This window comes from Colletotrichum scovillei, assembly GCF_011075155.1.
Source record: "Colletotrichum scovillei strain TJNH1 chromosome Unknown Contig00009, whole genome shotgun sequence".
NCBI lineage: Eukaryota > Fungi > Ascomycota > Sordariomycetes > Glomerellales > Glomerellaceae > Colletotrichum > Colletotrichum scovillei.
Window position 1 is genome coordinate 55,514 of NW_023336267.1, and position 17,690 is coordinate 73,203.

The 17,690-nt window shown below is 53.7% G+C and overlaps 4 protein-coding genes across 4 annotated transcripts; 1 reads left to right on the forward strand and 3 right to left on the reverse strand.

Annotated features, from left to right (window-relative positions):
• Window positions 1-264: 264 nt before the first annotated feature.
• Window positions 265-5,259, reverse strand: HER10_EVM0012887 (uncharacterized protein). Its single transcript, XM_035483194.1, has one exon. The coding sequence runs from the start codon at window positions 2,871-2,873 to the stop codon at window positions 1,203-1,205; it is 1,671 nt and encodes a 556-aa protein (XP_035330256.1). The 5' UTR covers window positions 2,874-5,259; the 3' UTR covers window positions 265-1,202.
• A 6,450-nt stretch (window positions 5,260-11,709) lies between these two features.
• On the forward strand, window positions 11,710-13,881 carry HER10_EVM0009113 (mannosyltransferase). The gene is made up of 2 exons (XM_035478612.1): window positions 11,710-12,943; window positions 13,203-13,881. Exons 1-2 carry the CDS (start codon window positions 12,054-12,056, stop codon window positions 13,624-13,626), a joined length of 1,314 nt encoding a protein of 437 aa, XP_035329812.1. The 5' UTR covers window positions 11,710-12,053; the 3' UTR covers window positions 13,627-13,881.
• Window positions 13,882-14,936: 1,055 nt separating this feature from the next.
• Window positions 14,937-15,773, reverse strand: HER10_EVM0008238 (uncharacterized protein; the record flags this gene model as incomplete). The annotated part of the gene is made up of 2 exons (XM_035477768.1): window positions 14,937-15,563; window positions 15,621-15,773. The coding sequence occupies 2 exons, from the start codon at window positions 15,771-15,773 to the stop codon at window positions 14,937-14,939; spliced, it is 780 nt and encodes a 259-aa protein (XP_035329717.1).
• A 365-nt stretch (window positions 15,774-16,138) lies between these two features.
• HER10_EVM0011796 (C4-dicarboxylate transporter/malic acid transporter) lies at window positions 16,139-17,591 on the reverse strand (the record flags this gene model as incomplete). The annotated part of the gene is made up of 3 exons (XM_035481215.1): window positions 16,139-17,228; window positions 17,332-17,509; window positions 17,567-17,591. 3 exons carry the CDS (start codon window positions 17,589-17,591, stop codon window positions 16,139-16,141), a joined length of 1,293 nt encoding a protein of 430 aa, XP_035330132.1.
• Between the last annotated feature and the right edge of the window lie 99 nt (window positions 17,592-17,690).

Sequence of the window (17,690 nt, forward strand, 5' to 3'; positions counted from 1 at the left end):
CCCATGGCTGTTTTAGTCGCTGGTACAAGGATGAGGAAGTTCTGTTGTCTGACTCCGTGTATTATTGGATTTCATGTTGACATGAGATCTCATTATCAAGGAAGCAGACGTATCAGCGACCTCCATTGACTTTATGCTGGAGTGCGTAGGCCATTGATGTGTGTCGCTGAATCATGCTCGTCAGCCTTTAGGCAAGTCATTTCGCCACTGAAACCAGCAGGGCATCTTATTCTGAATCACTATCGTCATTATTTGAGCTCTACATGTTGTTCTGTGAGTTTTATTCCTGCTCGAGTAAGCGGTATCCAGCCCGTTGTGCATAGTTTCCAGCATTTCTTGTTCTCCCGAAATCAAGACAAGTTTCGCGAAGCCTGAATGTGAGTAGGCAGACAGTCGAAACTGCCAAGGATGTGCCATAGTCTGTACTTCGCATTCAATTCCAAGTCATCTCCAGATTACAAGCGACAATGAGTAAATCTTGGTCAGATTTGATAGTTACATGGTTGTCGCAACCCATCAAAACCATTCAGGCAACTCTGCTGGCCTTCCAATTCTGAAGGTGCCCCACACGGGCCACCGCCGAGGTGGACCCCTATCGCCGATCATGAGCGACGTTGCGGATCGCGCATCGGGATCGTCCGCAAGGATCACTCCACGTTCCCAGCTTTGTGTTCTGGGTTCACGGCGTGCGGGGACCCACAGTTTCCGGATCGCTGTACACGGGAACCCTTCGCTGTGTTTCCGTTTCCATCTCCGGCGATACCCCACTCAGCTTTACACTCATGCGCCTGGCTGTGCCCCGGCGATCAGGTCGGTTCCTGCGTCAAATTTGCAGATTCTACACGTAAGAATCATGCAGCTATGGCCCATCAGGTCTATCATGACCTAAAAAAAACTACTCGCCTTTGAACTATAGTCGACTGATTCGGTTTGTTTACAACGGCTCACAGGCGCAATGTCAATCACCATGAATAGGGAGCAAGCAAGTGTACGCAACTCTTGGTCGCCGTGCGCTTAGCACGACGAGCGTTGTCAGATTCCGATCCCCGGGTATACCTGTGCTCAATAATAATAATACATTCACGAAAGCGTATGCTGAATGTCAACCAGCTCTGGGTCCTGTTTGCGTCTTTGAGCCTGTTCGCGTCTTTGCGCCTGTTCCTGATATGTTCCTGTGTTTCTTGCTTTTCTCCTTTCTGTCTTTATGCAGTTGTTGTCTTCCTCGAAGTAAAGCGGTGGCTCCAATCCCGTATCCTTTTGGAAAAACTCCTCTTCACAGGCGCGGGTTCGGGCACCTTTTCAAGCCCGCCCAGATCATCGGACTCGGCCGCATTGTCAGTGGTCACCGATTCGCCCCCAAGCTTTGTCTGGCGGCGCTGCATGAAGGCGGCTCCAGATGAGAATGTCCTCTTGGGCGCGACTGATGCGGGCTGAGTCGCAACTTGTTGCGGTACTAATGGTGGAGATGAGATCCGATTCATTTCCGTCGTTGACACCGGGAAGGTTGATGCACGACTCTGGCAGCTGCTGCCGCTAACAGTACGAGACTGTGCTGGTCTGGAGGTCCCCGGAACAGGAGACGCTGCTGACGATGCCCAGCCTTGGCCATGTCGAAGGGACACCCAGACGGAGGTTACGGTGATGAGAATTCGAGTCGCCTCATCCACAGGGTGAGTCTCTCGCTGTGTCGCGGCGTGGGTTGCTGCTGGCAGCGATGGGATTTCCTTGTCGCCGCTCAAATCCATGCTGAATGGTCGTGTAGGAGGATAACGACCGGAGGATTGTGATACGGTGGTGTAATTATCCAAGATTTCGAGGTTAGCTGGCGTCAAAGTTGCCATTACGGGGTGTCGACGAAGCTGTGGATCGAGGACGCTGAAAGTGAATTTATACTCCGAAGGAGCGGGGGCCGATGCCGCGGTGCATGTGGCCGTGGACAGAGGTCGGGCACTACGTCTGGCCCATCTCGCAATTGTCGTTTGGCCAGCTTCATCAACGTGGACGAAATCGTACGACCCATTGCTTGTTTGAGTAGCAGTCCAAACTGAACCGTCCGCCAAAACAATTTCCGTCTGTTCGCCAGAATCCCTCCGCTCGCCTTCTTTCCGTGACGAGACCGGCGAGATAACGGCCACCAAGTCCCGCTTATCGAGATCTTTGTCGTCCGAGTCAGAATCGTCAGCGTTATTGTCGTAGTCCTCACTCTTGGCCAAGATGAGGCCATTCATGCCCAGCTGTCCCTTGACTCTGAACATCTTGGGAAAACGTCGTGCGAGGCGGGGAAGGATCACTGTTCCAGCGATCATGCTCGAGGGGACGACATCGATGGCAGGCATGGGCCGCTTGTCGTTCGATAGTTGTTGTAGCTGCAGGAGAAGTCGCGGCCGGATGGATACGAAGCGTCTCTGTTTCGTACGAAGCTTTGGAGGAGGGTAGGCCAGCATGTAGTTGGTACATTGCCTTGCAGCTCGCCTTGATCGTTTGGATCTTTTCACAGTGCTCGTATCGCTAATCTCTGATACCAGACTGCCTTCATCTTCGCTCACGCCATCGAGACCATGTATTTCCTCGCCTACAACGGTAGGCTCTTCCTCGAAGCGTACGACGAGGTCCTTTCTTTGGACAAAGTCAGACACCGGTCGGATTCTACGTACTGGGCGCGTAGCAGAGGCGGGCTCTTGTAATGAAAGGCGTCGGTTGATACGTTGTGTCGGCGTCTCGGTTTCATCGGTTGAAAATGATGATCGCTGAAGCGGCGATGCGCCTAGTGAGGAGCGCAGGAGAATATGCCTGCGCGCAGGCTGGTTGCCGCTGGCAGTGGTCTTGTTGGAGTATTCGTGACCATGCAGGCTTGCGCCAGAATGGAGAAACATCGTTGTAGTCTGGAATTTAGTCACACGATGTTGAGGAAATCATTGACGCGACCAGGGCGATTTCCGACTCTAGTCGACGTATGATTTCAAAGGACTATTGCGTTCCAATATTTACCAAATGGAGATGCAGGCAGGAAAGACGGCGTGATTAAATCAACCGACTGGGCGAGGGTTGGATCGTCTTATGCGAGGGGTATAAATCGGGCAAGCTCTCCACTTGCAGCTGGCCAAGGTGGGGTGGGTGCTGATGCTGATGCTGGTAGCGGTGCAGTGCAGCTCGGGTCCTGGGGATTCCGTTCTAAGTGGTTCAATACCGCAAGGTGCGTTACACTGGTCTTGAAGTGTGCTTGACGTGGGATCGATCGTTACAGTGACTGGCAAGTCTGGTCGACACGGCGACGAGTATGATCGATTGCGGCAGAGGCGTTGGGCGAGGCAGACGACAGGACAAAGAATAGAGAGAAATAGGGGACGTCGATGCTGGAGAGCAGGCTGTGTGAGGGAATGAGCGGCCTACAAGTACATCATCTAGCGTCAGCCCAGAAACACTTTCTCTGATGAGGCTCAGGGAGCTATGCTGTATTTGGCGGGGGTTCAGCACAGAAGGCTTTTGAATGGCTTGAGTGGCTTGACTCGTGAGCGGTCAGTGGCCCGAGGACCCAGTTGGCCTTGTATGTCCGTGGGCGCGGGATGGGCTGAGCTGAGCCTGAGGTGACGAGGGCAGAGAGAAAGGCAAAAGGCTTACAAGATGCCTGGAAAAGTAGCGTTCGGTGTCCAATGGGATCGTGTGATGGCGGGAATGATTCTTGGTTAACCCAGGGTGCGTATCCCGAGAAGGAGCAGCGGTGATGGAAATCCGTAAGTCTTCTTGTCTTGCACAAGAGAGGGGAAATCGATGCCCAGTCAAGCTGGAGGAACTGAGCTGAACAGGTCGGGATTCGTGTATCGCGTAACGTCTGACTTTCCGAAGTCAATGCAAAAGTACGTTCGGATCGTTAAGAAAGAAGGCTGCAGCGCAATGTCGTTTGTCTCTCATGGAAATCGTGGAGTAGGTACGCAGAATATACCTGGTTGAGCAAGAAGGAGACTGGAAAGGCTGGCGAGATATGCGGAAGGAGTTTGGCGAGAGGATCTAAGATGCAGGAGAGTGGTTGGAGAAAGGACAAGGAGGAGTAGATGGCCACCAGGGTCCAGATGTATAGATGTAAGTTGAGGGAAAGACGGATGCAAGAGCAGGGTAGCCCAAGGCAAGGGTTGAAGGGTAGCTCGGGGAGCAAGCTGAGGTATCCGAAGAGCAGGTTGAAAAAGACGGTAAGGTGTGTACCCCGTTCGTTTGTGCCGGAATGCGAAGCAGGTACTGTACTGGGTGTACAATAGGTACTTGACAAAGGCGAGGCGAGGGTGTCAAGTGTCTTGGAGCCGATTTGCGAGGTGGAGAGATGGAGGGACGGAGCCGGAACGGATGATATCAGGGCTGATTTGATTTTGGCTTTCTCTCTCAGGTCTCCAGCGAGTGTCGGAAGCGCTGTGGAGGGAGGGGGGGGGGGAGTGCTGATGGAGCGGTGGGTGTTTAGGTACTGTGGGCGAGTGGGTGTGGGCGTGCGAGTGCCGTCTTTTGTGGTCGCCGAGGGGAAAGAGAGGGGAGTCCCTGTCTTTCTTTGAGAGAACGCGATGGCAGACGCAGCGGGAACCTGGACTTGCAGGTGGAATGGTCGCCGTTTGGCTTGGGGGTTCTTCTTTGGTTCGGCGGACTACGTAAAGTATCCGTTCACAGGAGAGTCCAGGTAAGGTACGTACACACTACCAGGTGCGAGGGTCGATGTTAGAGGAGAGCAGAGAAAGGATGTGTGTTGCCTCTGGGGCAATAACAGGGCGAACCGGCCTGCCGTCGGAGAAGAGAAGAAGGACGAGAGAGACGGGGAAGAGAAAGTTGCGAGGTTGGGCGCCGAGAGAGGAACGGAGATGGCAAATGTGCGAGAGAGGGAAGAGGAAGAGAAAGAGAAGATCCGACGGGAGCAGAAGAAGAAGACGAAGTTGAAGAGGGGACTTGAAGTGGATGGAATGGGTACGTATTTTTGGGTGGAAATACAGCGGCGGAGACATGTACTGACTACGTACCTTTTCTTCGGTTTGCAATTCAATTCTCAGGAGGAAGTGACGATGTCCAAATGAACCGGGCTGCCCAGAAGGAGCGTAAGCAGGGGGGGGATGGGGGGAAGGAACCTTAAGGACCCGAATCAAATTATGAGCAGGAGCGGTGCTGCTGCTCGATACGGATACCTACCTTAGCACGCTTAGGTACCTTACCTTATGGACACAGGTACTGACCCTTCTGCCATGGGCGTGACAGGGCACTGAGGTGGGAGGCGAATTCCGGTTGTTTCTGTTGCGAACTTGTGCAACCAAGTACAAATTGGAAGCTGTATGGTACCTAGCTTAACTAGGTACTTAACTTAACCCGGCACGGTCAGTGAGGTAAGTCTGACATATGCGCTGCCAGTGCTCACAGACTCAGTCTCTTCTGACTCTCTTGGGGCAAGAGCGGTGCGTGCTGTCCCGCTTGGAAGTGCACTTGCAAATACGTACTTCTGCAAAGCCCCTCAAAGCGGAAATTCAGGGGAAGTATGGTGGAAGACCAGGAATGTTGGTAATTCGGTAAACCCTCATTGACTCTGACAATCACTTTTTTCCAACTAAATCGAACGACCGCTAACAATGGGGCATCCGCCAACGTGGTGACGACGGCCATATGGTCAAACCCGTGCCGTGGTGCGAACAGGAAAGGCCCCTCCTCCCTACTGTTCCTCTTCTCTGCATCATACTAAAGCACCCTGTTTAGCTGCCTCTGCCATTGACGCGTAACTACCTAGATAGGTATTGCTTTCCATAGGTAGATAGTTAGCACATTCATCAGCCCAGCCTGGCATGGTGGCTTTTGGCTGCCTTGATGAGTGGACATCCAGCTCGGCCGTTTCGTTATGGCGTCGTCTGGCCCAGTCTTTTGCGGAATGTGCTGTGCAATTTTGTGCTGCAACTTCAGCCTGGCTTGCCCAGACCATTACGGAGTTAGTACATAAAAACTGACAAGGTACCGATGCCGCCTCCACATCGTCTTTGCATCGGCTCGTCGGCGAACTGCGAGACCCTAGATCGGACGGGACGGGGTTCCCTCTCCGACCGTATGCCCATTGCACCGCTTCTTCGTGGACCGTTGTTGACGAGCTCCCTGACGGAGGAGGGGCCAGCTCCAGATCAGTGCTGATGGCCACAAGCCTCTCTCTGAGTATCAGCTCCTTCTGTGCGTCTGTCTAGAAACTTGCCTTACTTCTTTGCTGAAATCCTGTATTCAGAGAACACTCCTCTTGCATCTGTGTTGCATAGATGATGGCAGACAGCAAATTGTGTTTGTGTTTGCGTAGTGTTTGATGGGTGTCGCCGGTGAGCATCTTCAGCCTTTCCAGTTTCCCCTCGTCTGAGGCTTGCCGAAAGAACTCTCAATCCCATCACATAACTTTGTCTGTAAAACACGGCTGCCGAGGAGAAGGTGCCCGGAAGGGTGGTTTACAACCACGTCGTCTAGTTTCTCGTCCGGCCAACTGGGGACCACCATGGTAGCGCAGCTATATTCAGTTGGCTCCAGTACCAGTTGCGCGTCTCCTTTCCCCCTCCCGCCGCGGGAAGGGTTATCCCGAGTCCGGCCAAATGAACTGTGGGTTGCTGGTGAACCTCCCGACTAGGGAAGCCAGGGGAACCAACATTTCGGGAATCGTCGATGCGTATTCGATTCGCAAGGCGTTGGTGAGAAGGACGGCGAACAAACACCCCCGACCCCAACTCCGTTCATCCGTCGTTGGTAAGAGAGACGGCCTCATCTCAATCCCGTTGAATACCTACCTAGGTAAAAAGACAGCAGATACTCCGTGTGTCAGGCCACTTGAAGAGACCACAAAGGCGCCGACTTCGAGGGCACATTGTTGGTGTCAGTCAGATGTTCTCTCCGAGACTGACCATCTGGATCACTGGAGCTCAGTCTGCCGCTGAGATCGGGGGCTAGGCTAGTAAAGGGCATGCACACGCCGGCTGCAGTCTCGCGTGGGTGAGGTATGGTGGAGTCGTGCTCGGATTGGACAGACGGCTAACTCGGGTCTCCCTTGCAAGCTAGCTTGGCAGGGTACGAGGGTTCATCTTCCCTCCCAGAAAAGGGGATGCCCACATGCCACAGGACTGGGCATCCCAAGATGCGCAAGCCGTATGTGCAGCTATGTGTACGGGTAGTGCGTCGTGTGCGTTCAGAGGTGGGTAGGTAGACGTGTAGATTGTAGCATCCTTCTCCTTCTCCCTCTTCTTGTTCTTACTGTGCAACTGCCACAGGGTATCTGTTGTGGCGGGTGAATCACACTCATCGGAGCACCTCGTACTCCGTAAACAGTAATCGTAAAATACCTACGCTCGGCGTATACCCAGGCATCCAGGCTTAGCAGTCGTTGATTTGGGCGGGCGATCAACCTGGAACCGTGGTCGAGAACACCGCCCAGAAGTAGGGACGGGTTGCGGAAGACGGGCGCCGTCACAGATGAAGGGTTAGCCTTTCTGGGCGGTTGCAGTCACGGCGTGATACGTCTCGAGCCGATGGAAGCCCTAGATCAGACCGTCCCACGAATCCACGATAGGCGTCCGCACCTTCTGCACCTACTGCACCTGACGAACTCTGAACGCACGCCGAGGCTGCCCTAGCCGTGACACGTTGCAGGCCGACTGCTGTTGCTCAGAAGCAGTGATGTCGGGTCCATGGCATGTGTAAGTCTGTTTGTTTCGTTTCCAGCGCTTGTTTCGCGCTATCGTAACCAAAGCTTCTGGGAGAAACAGAAACTACCCGGAACGCCTACTAAGTGCGCTCAATGTGTCTTTCGGGTCTAACGAGCCCGGCTGGTTGGAACCGTCTGAACAACAATTGTCTGGCCACGCTGTACCTGCACTTGGGCCATGACGTGTTGGGCGGAATAGCTGTTAGGTAGTGTCCCCCGGACGGTAGAGCTGGTTTAGGTGATCAAGACGAGCTCTGGCGCTCTGGTTCTTGAATCTCAACTTTCGACTGAACTGAAAAGGTTGACTAGGAGGAACTACTGCCGCAAATTGTCTTGCCAATGCTGCAGCAAGGTAAGCAGCCGGACCAGATTCAGATACCTACCTACAGTAGGTAGGTAGTGCCTAGATACCGTAGATAATAGACAAGAGCGATAAGTTCGCTCAACTATGTGGGGGTAATTGCTGCATCCTGCGAGATGGTAAAGCCGCATGGCACTCTCGGATTTGGGTCTGCAAGATTGGCGGCAGTGCCTCGGTGTCGATTCGATTCGTTCAGTCGTCGAACAAGATGCCGCAATGCAACACCAAACGCCTCTACATCGATCGTCGAGTAGCAACAGGCCATTCCAAGACAATTCAGATACGGAATAGCGGTGAGATCCAGGGCCACAGGGTACGTATTCGGGTATTGTCTCCGTCGAGTGCCCAAAGGTCCTGCATCGACACCATGAGCTGTGTGACAGTTGCGACATTGTCGCCGGCGAAGTCGCGAATCAGCCCAGGCATCAATCAGCCGGGCGGTGATGATGGGCATGCTGATCACTGAAGCCTGTCAGCTCAGCCCAGCGATTGGATCCCTCGCTATTACGTGTGCCTCACTCGAGATTGCGGATGATGCTCCATGTCATTGTTGGCTTCCGCGAGCAAGTGCGGCTATAAGGTAAGCACCAGGTGCAAAGTACCGCCATGATCTCCATTCTCCGAAACCATGATTTGGGGTCACTCGACAGCACCAAGCGCCCTGTCACTGAGGGATTGGTGTCACAGACAGAGCCAAGGTTCCTGATGAGGTATTCGAAGCAGCTTCTGCCACAGTGCAAAATCCACGCCGTGATACCTAACAACCTTGAATCAAGCAGCGGGCGTTCGTACGCAGTAGCAGTTGCTGCAGAGAGGACTGTGTGGCTTGCAGTGCCCTTTAGCTTCTACTGCGTAAGTGCCTGCCCTGTGAGAACACCATTACCGTTACTTGGAAGTACCTACCTTAAGCAAGGTGTTGCTGTCTGGAACGGGAGCGAAAGCAGTCAACCGGGAAGTGAAGGTCAGGGGTCCAGATGTAATGGCCAATCCGGTGGCTGCCAGCGATGCCGAACGGACGCGGATTGACAGTCTGGTGACAGTTTCTCAAGGGCGAAGGGTCCCCCTGGATGCGAAGCTTAAAGGAAAAGTTGGAAACTGGCTGTGTCTCTTGGTAGTGTCAGCAGCGACGTTCAGGGCCGCCCGCAATGAAGTTGAGTACCTCTCTCTTTCTCTCTCTCTCTCTCTTTCTGAGGTCAGACGAAGATACCTGAGCGTGCTGGAGCTGAGAACAAGGTTGGAGGGGTTCGTCATCCTGCTGTGTTCTGTCGTACTGCGGTAGGTAAGGTAGGTACCTAGTGAGTTCTGTCCTTGAAGGGGAGCAAGGGACGCCATGTGAAACAAAGCAAACAATAACTGCTTAGCCTCTAAACCTTCCCTTTGTCAACCACAGGTCAAGTCCCAGCTCCGGCTGCTCACGGCCGGTTCCGGCTGCGAATTGCCTGTTGCGGTACGGAGTAGGCTTATGTAAACGCAAGACGCACATGACTTTCAGCTTCGGCTCGCAAACATGGAACGTTCACGTACGATGCCTTACCCAAGGTAGGTACTTAGTAGTATCTAGATGGTGAATTTCAACTTTTGGAAAGACCCGAACTGCCTTTGCCTCCTCGGAGAAGTCCTGCGAGGCTGCAAGCTTGAGTGAGGAAAGAAGCGAGGACGGCAGGAAAGCGAGGGCGGAGGAACGGCGCAGTGGTGCTTTCCGCTCCGATGCCGATCTGCCAAAAGAACCGGGGCCGACTTGCCTTGCTGGACGGAATGTCACCTTCCCACCTTGTTTCCCACCTTTGGATCTTGCCCTCGTCCCGCCATGAACATGAACATGTCACCATGTCACCGCGGGATGTCAATGTCCAATGTGTCAGGCACCTCCTCGCAGCCCTAGGTTTCCCTTCCCTCCTTCCTTCCTAACGTCCAAGCACCTACCTCACTCACAGATACCTCAGTACATACCTTATGCAGATGCGCCTGACACGTTATAGGTACCTAAGGGACCGAAGGTAGATGTGAGCGATGGTCTCAGTCACATGCAGCTTGACCCTTTTCCTTTCCCTGCGTTACCTTACCTCCAGATATGGATGGCAACTACCTTACTGCCTAACTTGCATTTGCACATGCTTCAAGGCGCCATCCATCTGAACGACCACTCGACCTTCAAGCGCGAGCTGGGTTGGATCTTGGTAAACGTCAAGTGACAAAAAAGGAATCTGGACCAGCCGTCAGCCCGCCCTCCTCCACCCTTCCGCATACCGTGCGGGCTGGAGTGCAGCGGATCTACCGGGACTTGGCTCATTGGACAAGCTTGAGCCTATTCCAAGCACACAAGTCATGGGAAAATAATCATGGTGGCTGCTTGTCTGCATCCATAGTCTGGTCTTTTTTCTGTTGGACCCTCGTCCAGTCACTTCGGTCTGCACGATGGATAGTTGGCTGCATGTTCATGCCTACCTAGTACTCCGTCCTGGGCGTACTGAGACCACCTTCAGTCAGTCAGCATATGGCGGTCAGCAAATACATCAACAACGGATAATTGATAGATTAGATAAGTACGGATACCTAGACATCAGATTAAGGAGACAGGCCAATATCCAGCCAGCCTCATCCTCCCTTGAACCCATGGCCCGACCCATTCTGCCATTCAAAGGTGGTGCGGCGCACCTTGGTCTTGGCACGCATCCCGCCGCCAAACCTGGACTGGGCTGTGCAGGTTCTTGAGCAATGAGGATCTAATACTCCGTATGGACGAGGTTCTCTTCATTTCACTCTTGTCAAGCTGGAATGCACTCGTTGGAATCTCAGGGGAAGAGAAACACGGGGCGGCAAATTCAGGGGATGAAGCTCTCCTGTAAGAGGTTCCACTTCCCCACTGCCGACGGGTGGCCCTGGACGAGCCCTGTTCAGTGGAACATGGTCCGAGACTTCGCCACACCTTCATCGCACACTGATCCTGATGCGGCCAAAGTCCACCAAACGTGTGCTCACTGCGCCGTGGGCTGAGCGGTCTGGTTGCTTCAAGGGGCTTTCTAAACGGGCTTTCCGCTCTACTTAATGCCCTGGAGCCCTGGACTACAGGCTCTCCACTGCTGCGGAGAGGAACACAGGGGTAAAAGGAGGCTGGAATCGAGAGGGGCAGTCCACTGAGGTGGTTTACGCTAATTACAATCCTGGCAACCAGGTACGGGCGACATGGTCTTGGAGTTTTGAATCCCCGGTCCGTCTTCAAGCCCTGACAGCCCGGTGGACACTGGCATCCGCAATGAACGGCTCGTCCCATGAAGACAGACGCTCGGAACGCTTCGAGAAGAAAGAAAAACAAAAAGGGCTGAAAAAAAATGGAGGAAGAAATTTTCGTCTCGCCCACATCGTCAACGATTAGATGGGATCGAGACCCGCTCGCATTGTACTGACCCCGAACTCCGCCTCGGCGGGATGTCTTCTTAGGTAAAGTCTTTCAAACTGATCAAGCAGGATTACCTACCTCTCCGGCCCTAGGCTCGCTCGTAGACTGCGGTGCACACAGTACGTTAGCCAAAGGGATACTGAACAGAGAGAAGAGAGGAAAAAGGATTAAAAAAAAAAAAAAAAAAGGATTCTTGGTGGTCTGTGCATTGTCGCCGTACACCGAGTCACCGACGGAGCCGGCTCACCGAGGTCACTCGGCGGTTGCAATTGGCCACAGTTGCTCCCGCCCGTCCCGACGCGGCTAAAGCTCCCACTCCGTTGAACCTCGCCTCAAGTCCTCCCGTCCAACGTGACAAACGGCAATGTCAAGGTAAAGGCGACGCCAGCCAAGGGTTCATCCACAACGATCATTACCAACACGGCAGTCAAACTTTGTCTTCCCTCTCAGAGTTTCCCGGCAGTGGAGCTCTTGCCACACCTTTTTTTTCCGTTGTCAACTTGTAGTCGTTACAAGTCCCGCCGCCTTGGCACTTCGCGGACCTTCACTCGCGCCCGGAATCGCGGCATCTCCCGCTCCTCGACATCACCTCGACTTTGCCCGACGTCATCACAATCATGTTCTCCCGCCATGACTCTCAACCCCGCCAGACCTTGATCACCGCTTTCGTCGCCTGGAAGGCCCTCTTGCTGGCCATCGCCCTCGGCAGCGCTGTGGCGCCATCTTACGATACTTCGACGACCTTGATGCTCCAGCGCAATGAGTCCGACATCTCTCTCGTCACCCGCCTGACGCGCTGGGACGCTCTCTACTTCACTCAATCCGCCAGACGCGGCTTCGTGTTCGAACAGGAGTGGGCTTTCAATGCTGGTCTGCCACTCGTCGTCTCGGGCCTGATCCGGGTCGCGCGCCTGCTTGGCTTCGAGGGCGATGAAACCGGAGCGTCAGAGGCTGCCTTCAGCATCATGGTCGCTCACGTAGCTCATCTATTCGCCGCTCTCATGCTGTACGAGCTGACCATCAAGCTCTTTGCTCGACCTCGATTGGCATTCCTGTCCGCCTTGCTCCACATCTTGTCTCCGGCTGGCCTATTCCTTTCGGCACCCTACGCGGAGAGTCTTTGCGCCTTCTTCTCTTTCGCTGGCTACTACGTGCTCGCATCGGCGTCGAACTCCACCAAGGGGTTGTTCCCATGGGTCACAGCTCAGATCTTGGCCGGCGCCATCTTTGGTCTCGCGACGGCCTCTCGGTCAAACGGCCTCCTGAACGGCCTCCCCTTCGCCGTCGAGTGTCTAATGATCCTACCCACGCTGCTGGCCAGCCCTACGAGCTTGAAAAATATTGCGGCTCTGTTCGGTTCTGTCACAGGCGGGCTCCTCGTGGCAACGGGGTCCGTTGTACCACAAGCGCTTGCTTGGCTGCGATACTGTTCCGGCGCATCCGGGGCGCGCGCATGGTGTGAGCGGACCGTGCCCAGCATCTATTCCTTTGTACAGGAACATTACTGGTATGTACTCTTTGCGCTTCACCGTCGTTTTCTCTTTGAGGAATGAAAATTTCTCTCCAGCCCTACACTAGCCATGGGTCTGGTCATCGTTGAGTCACCCCTCCGCCCCTCTCTCTGCTTCCCTCCCTCGGGCCCCGTCAAGTGCCTTGGGTCGGTACTTGCGGAGATTTGAGGTGGGATCTGGGTTTTGTGGGATCGTGAATGTCATCACTTGGTTCCTCTAGATTCTGTTCTTGCTTGCTAATCTTGGATCACGCAGGGGCGTTGGCTTGTTCCGTTATTGGACGCTATCGAACGTTCCTCTGTTCATTCTTGCCGCGCCGGTGCTGGGACTGCTCATGGTGTCCGGGTGGGAAGTCATCAACAGGCCTTCGGGGTTGGCGCGGAGTCCGACGGCGGAGAAGCAGCGACAAGGGCAGAGTGGCACGAAGTCGGTTTTAGTAGGTTCCATGGCCGCTGCCCAACTTCTGCTTGCCGCCTTGGCGATCACGACGTACCATGTCCAGATCATCACCAGGATCGCGTCCGGGTATGCGGTGTGGTACTGGTGGGTTGCCGGCTGTCTGCTGGACCACGGCGCCAACGGCAAGAGACGGGACGTTGGCGGCAAAGTTGTCACTTTTTCGGTAATGTACGCCATGATTCAGGGTGTGTTGTTTTCGTCGTTTCTACCGCCTGCTTGAGATACCCCGGGTTCTGCCGCTGCGGCGCATGGATCTCAGTTCAACCTGTTCATCATAATGAATAAACTTTCCTTCTGACATCGAGTCGCATGACGGGAGTGCCTTCTGATTTTAACGCCCTTTACTGCATATGGGATGATGACCAAGAATGTCGGCCACTTCGGATAGCCTGGAAAGTTCATGGACCCTTATCTGGACCCTAGCTCTTGCTGGCAGGTAAGCCAAGCAAACCTAGAGCCTTGCGTATGAGGTGTAGTCGAAGCATTGTGACTCAAGCATGAAGAGTGATGTCATGCTTCCCAAGGTCGGTTGACGTCTCTGGCATGTTCATGTCATCTACATGCCAACAAAATTTGTCTTTCAGGGTAATTCAGGGTCTATGATCGTGACGAAGGGCTAATATGGGATGACCACCGATGAGTAGTCCATCATCCAACTGACCCAAGTCACGAGGCACCTTGTAATGACTTGACCTGTTTTATGCCTCTTTCTAGCATCAAAGTAAGTACGAGGGTAGGTCGGCAGATTGCAGTAGGGGTGGCCTCTTGAGCCTGGTTCAATCGTGGCCTATCAAAATGTTCTGAAATCATCAAATGTGAACACCTAAGTCTGATTTTGCTGCTTGTAAAGTTCCGACTAGATGGTCCGTCGATCAAATAGTCTAAGAGAGTCTTAGTTGAGAGCGCAGCACACTATCAGTTATGATGATCTACCCAGCTGGATTCCACGAGCTTGAAATTTGGCCGGATGCCTTGTTGTCAAAATGCCGCATACAGTCGGCGGCGTGGCGAATATCATGGAGACTTGCACACTCTTGAAGCAAGGAGTCTCGGCATTGTAATTGGTGGCCTGTCGTTCTTCATTCGAGTTGTTGGGCAACTCATCACAATCGCAAGATAACAAGCAGGGAATAAAGCCTTTAGTGCGTAGTTCTTTTGATGCCTGAGCTAGATGTTCATTCTGGGTAGAAGAATGACAAAGCCATGATAGCTTTCATATCCCGATGGGTTTTTCGTAATAACTAGGCATAATTAGCATGGATTCATTCGCTCTTGAGACTGAGAACGGACAAAGACTTATAAGCCCGCATTCATGAGCGTGCATCGCCATATCTCCAACCTTCGACCCCCATCCAGTACTCATCTCCTAGCTCAGACTCGTATCGATGACGGTCATCTGTGATGTTAGGTGCGTTCTCTAATAGAACAATGATTAGTACATGTGTGTGAGTATATGAACGAGGCGGGCGGTGCATGTACTAACAGAAAAGCTACCCTCATGAGGACGGCTCAGATCCAATGACAACCCCTCTACTGAAGAGCCTTTTTCTTAACCTGCATGAGGTACGCCGAGGTGCGAGCAACCCTCTCCGTCTTGAATGCGAATTCTTTTCTGAAGCGAGCTTTCTTGCGCTCGATGTCACGGTCTCGGCGGAGGACGTCATCGAAATGGTGCGCTTCCAGCCAAAGGGGCAGGAAAAAGGACATGGAATCAATAAGGGGATCACCCCGGCCGACGACGAACTTGACGATTCGGATCTCCTCATCATCCTCACTGACCGCTGCATCGTTGCAGAAAATGTGCTTGGAACGGTCAGCAACGTAACCTTCGTTACTGGCTAGATAGTTTTCCATAGCCTGGATTCGATAAGTAGGGTTGAAGAAGCCTGTCATCTGAAGGAAGATGCAGAGCTCGTTACCGGTCATGGGAAGAGCCTGCGGATGATTGCCGACGACCAGGCGGATAGCGAAGGCAATACGCTGTTTGGGATCGTTGACTGCGGAGTTGATGACCTCGTACTTGGAGCCGTCGGGATTCTGACGAGAGTAGCACACGACGGAGGCGCCGAAGTGATCAGGGAGCGGTCCTGGGAATTCCAAAGGCAGGTGGCCATGGCCATCCTCAGACTGCAAGTCGCCGATGAGTTCCTCATCTTCCTGTCCACTGATTAGCCCGTCTGCGTGTTTCTTATCACAAGCCAATTCATTGCTCACCTCGTCCGGGAAGCAGGGCGCCCAGTCCCCGTGCCAGATGAAGCATTTCTCAACTTCCCACTTGACCTTGGCTTTGGCGCAGTTGGTAATCACATATGCAAAGTCGGAGGTGGGTGTGGTTGGGGGAGGGTAGAGAGAGCCTGGGGTGGCCATTGTTCCTCTCTATTCACCTACGTATACGTGCGCGATATGTTAGAAGCCATTGTCTTCAAGCTGGGCTCCTGGTTTCTTTGACCTGCGTTCACACAAGTTTCATTGTCTGGCTTTGGAAAGCCATGACCATACTTATGTAACACCAACAACCAACAGCTGAATGAACATGTACTTTTATCATTGGTCTATAGCTAATATCTAAAGGTACAGGAAGGCCTGGCTGGGGGTATAGGGTCTAAAGTAGGTAAGAGTAGGTCATTAGCAGGACGAGTAGGCTCTAAAGTTGCCAAACCGTCTTCATTAGGATTAGATGTGAACCTGGATGTAGAGTCCACGGATAACGGACACTTTGTGGAACTCGTCACTTAGTCGCTGTCTTCGTCCCGGCCAGGCCATACGAGCTTTCTCCTGATGACGGCACGGGCACAGCAAAAGCCAACAAACAGCCAAACGGCGACCAGCGCAATGGTGAACACCGTGGCTAACCACAGCAAGCCCTCGTTGCCAAAAGCCTCGCCTATGCGGATAGTGGCAATGGTGAAGCCGACGTTTGGGAATACGAAACTCCACCAGCTGAGGTGAAAGGAGTGATCGGGCATCCCGAACATCGTAGAGAGACAGGCGGAAGAGAAGAACCAGAACGACAGGCCCCACAGAAAGACGGCGGTGAAGAGGGCGACGGCCCGTACGGCGAAAGCGACGGTGCCTGGGTTCTCCATGCCGTACAGATAAGCCGCATCGCGGAGGGAATCAGAGATGATGGATCCCTCGGAGGCGATGAGCCGGGGCACGTTGGCGCCCATGGCTACCAAGGCTGCAGCGGTGAAACTCGGCGGCCCGACTGCGATGAACATTCCGGGGCGTTGGACGGGGAGGCCAATGGTCATGAGCCTGGACAGATACGTCGCGTACATGAAAGCTGAGACGAGGAAACCCAGCCCCTGAGCCGCGAGACCTGCGCCTAGCATAGCAGCGGCTTGGTTTGGCGGCTGCGAGGAGGCCATGAAGCCAGCTAGCGTACCTGATAGCATGACGGGAAAGATGGGCAGGATCCAGGCCGGAGTCATGCTATCTAGTGACAGTCTTCTGCGGCCGGTGAAGAGGAGGTGGTACATGCCGACGGAGGCGAAGAAGGTGACCACGAGGTAGATCCAGAAGCACACTCTCAAGGTGACGATGAGCCATGGACCGCATTTCGGAACGGCGTAGTGTTGAATGTTGGAAAGGGCGGCAGCGATGGATAGGAAGAAGGTTGGGATAAAGAGGGATTCTGAAGGGTGCGTGATGGCTTTTGCTGGCGTCTTTCGGAAGAAGGAGAAGCGGAGGCAAAGGGCCAACGTGATGAGGAAGATGAGAACAATGTCGAGAAGGAAGACGATGAGGCCGATCGTGTCTAGCCCGCGGAAGCGATGGGGAGTCTCGGCGAGGAGGAGGGCGATGCCGCCTGTTGACATGCTGTGTGGGAGGTGTCAGTGACAGTGAGATGCAGGGGGTGAGGGGGCTAGGCCGGTAAGCCAGCGTGGGAAGCCGTCGGCTCGGGACGCGGCATGAGACATACGTTAGGGTGTACCACGCAAAAGTGAAATGATGTATGCGTTCGCGCAGAGAGACCTTTTCCAGAAGGGTGTTGGTTCTGCTCTTTGTGCGGGAGAGGGTGGCCATGAGGGCATTCTGAGGCGGCTCGTCTGAGATTTGGCCCTCGTCCCTGGTCTGGGTCGAGGCCTTGGAGACGACATCTGCGGTTGTGTGTGAGTACATGAGACTGAGTATGAGAGTGAGAGGATCGGACTGACTTGTGGGTTCGTCGGCGGCAGCCATTATGATGTATTCGACATGAGTAAACTGAGCTTTTTTGAGGTTCTCTTGATGAGATTGATGAGTTGTGAGAATCGACTGATTATTTCTTTGATGCAACCT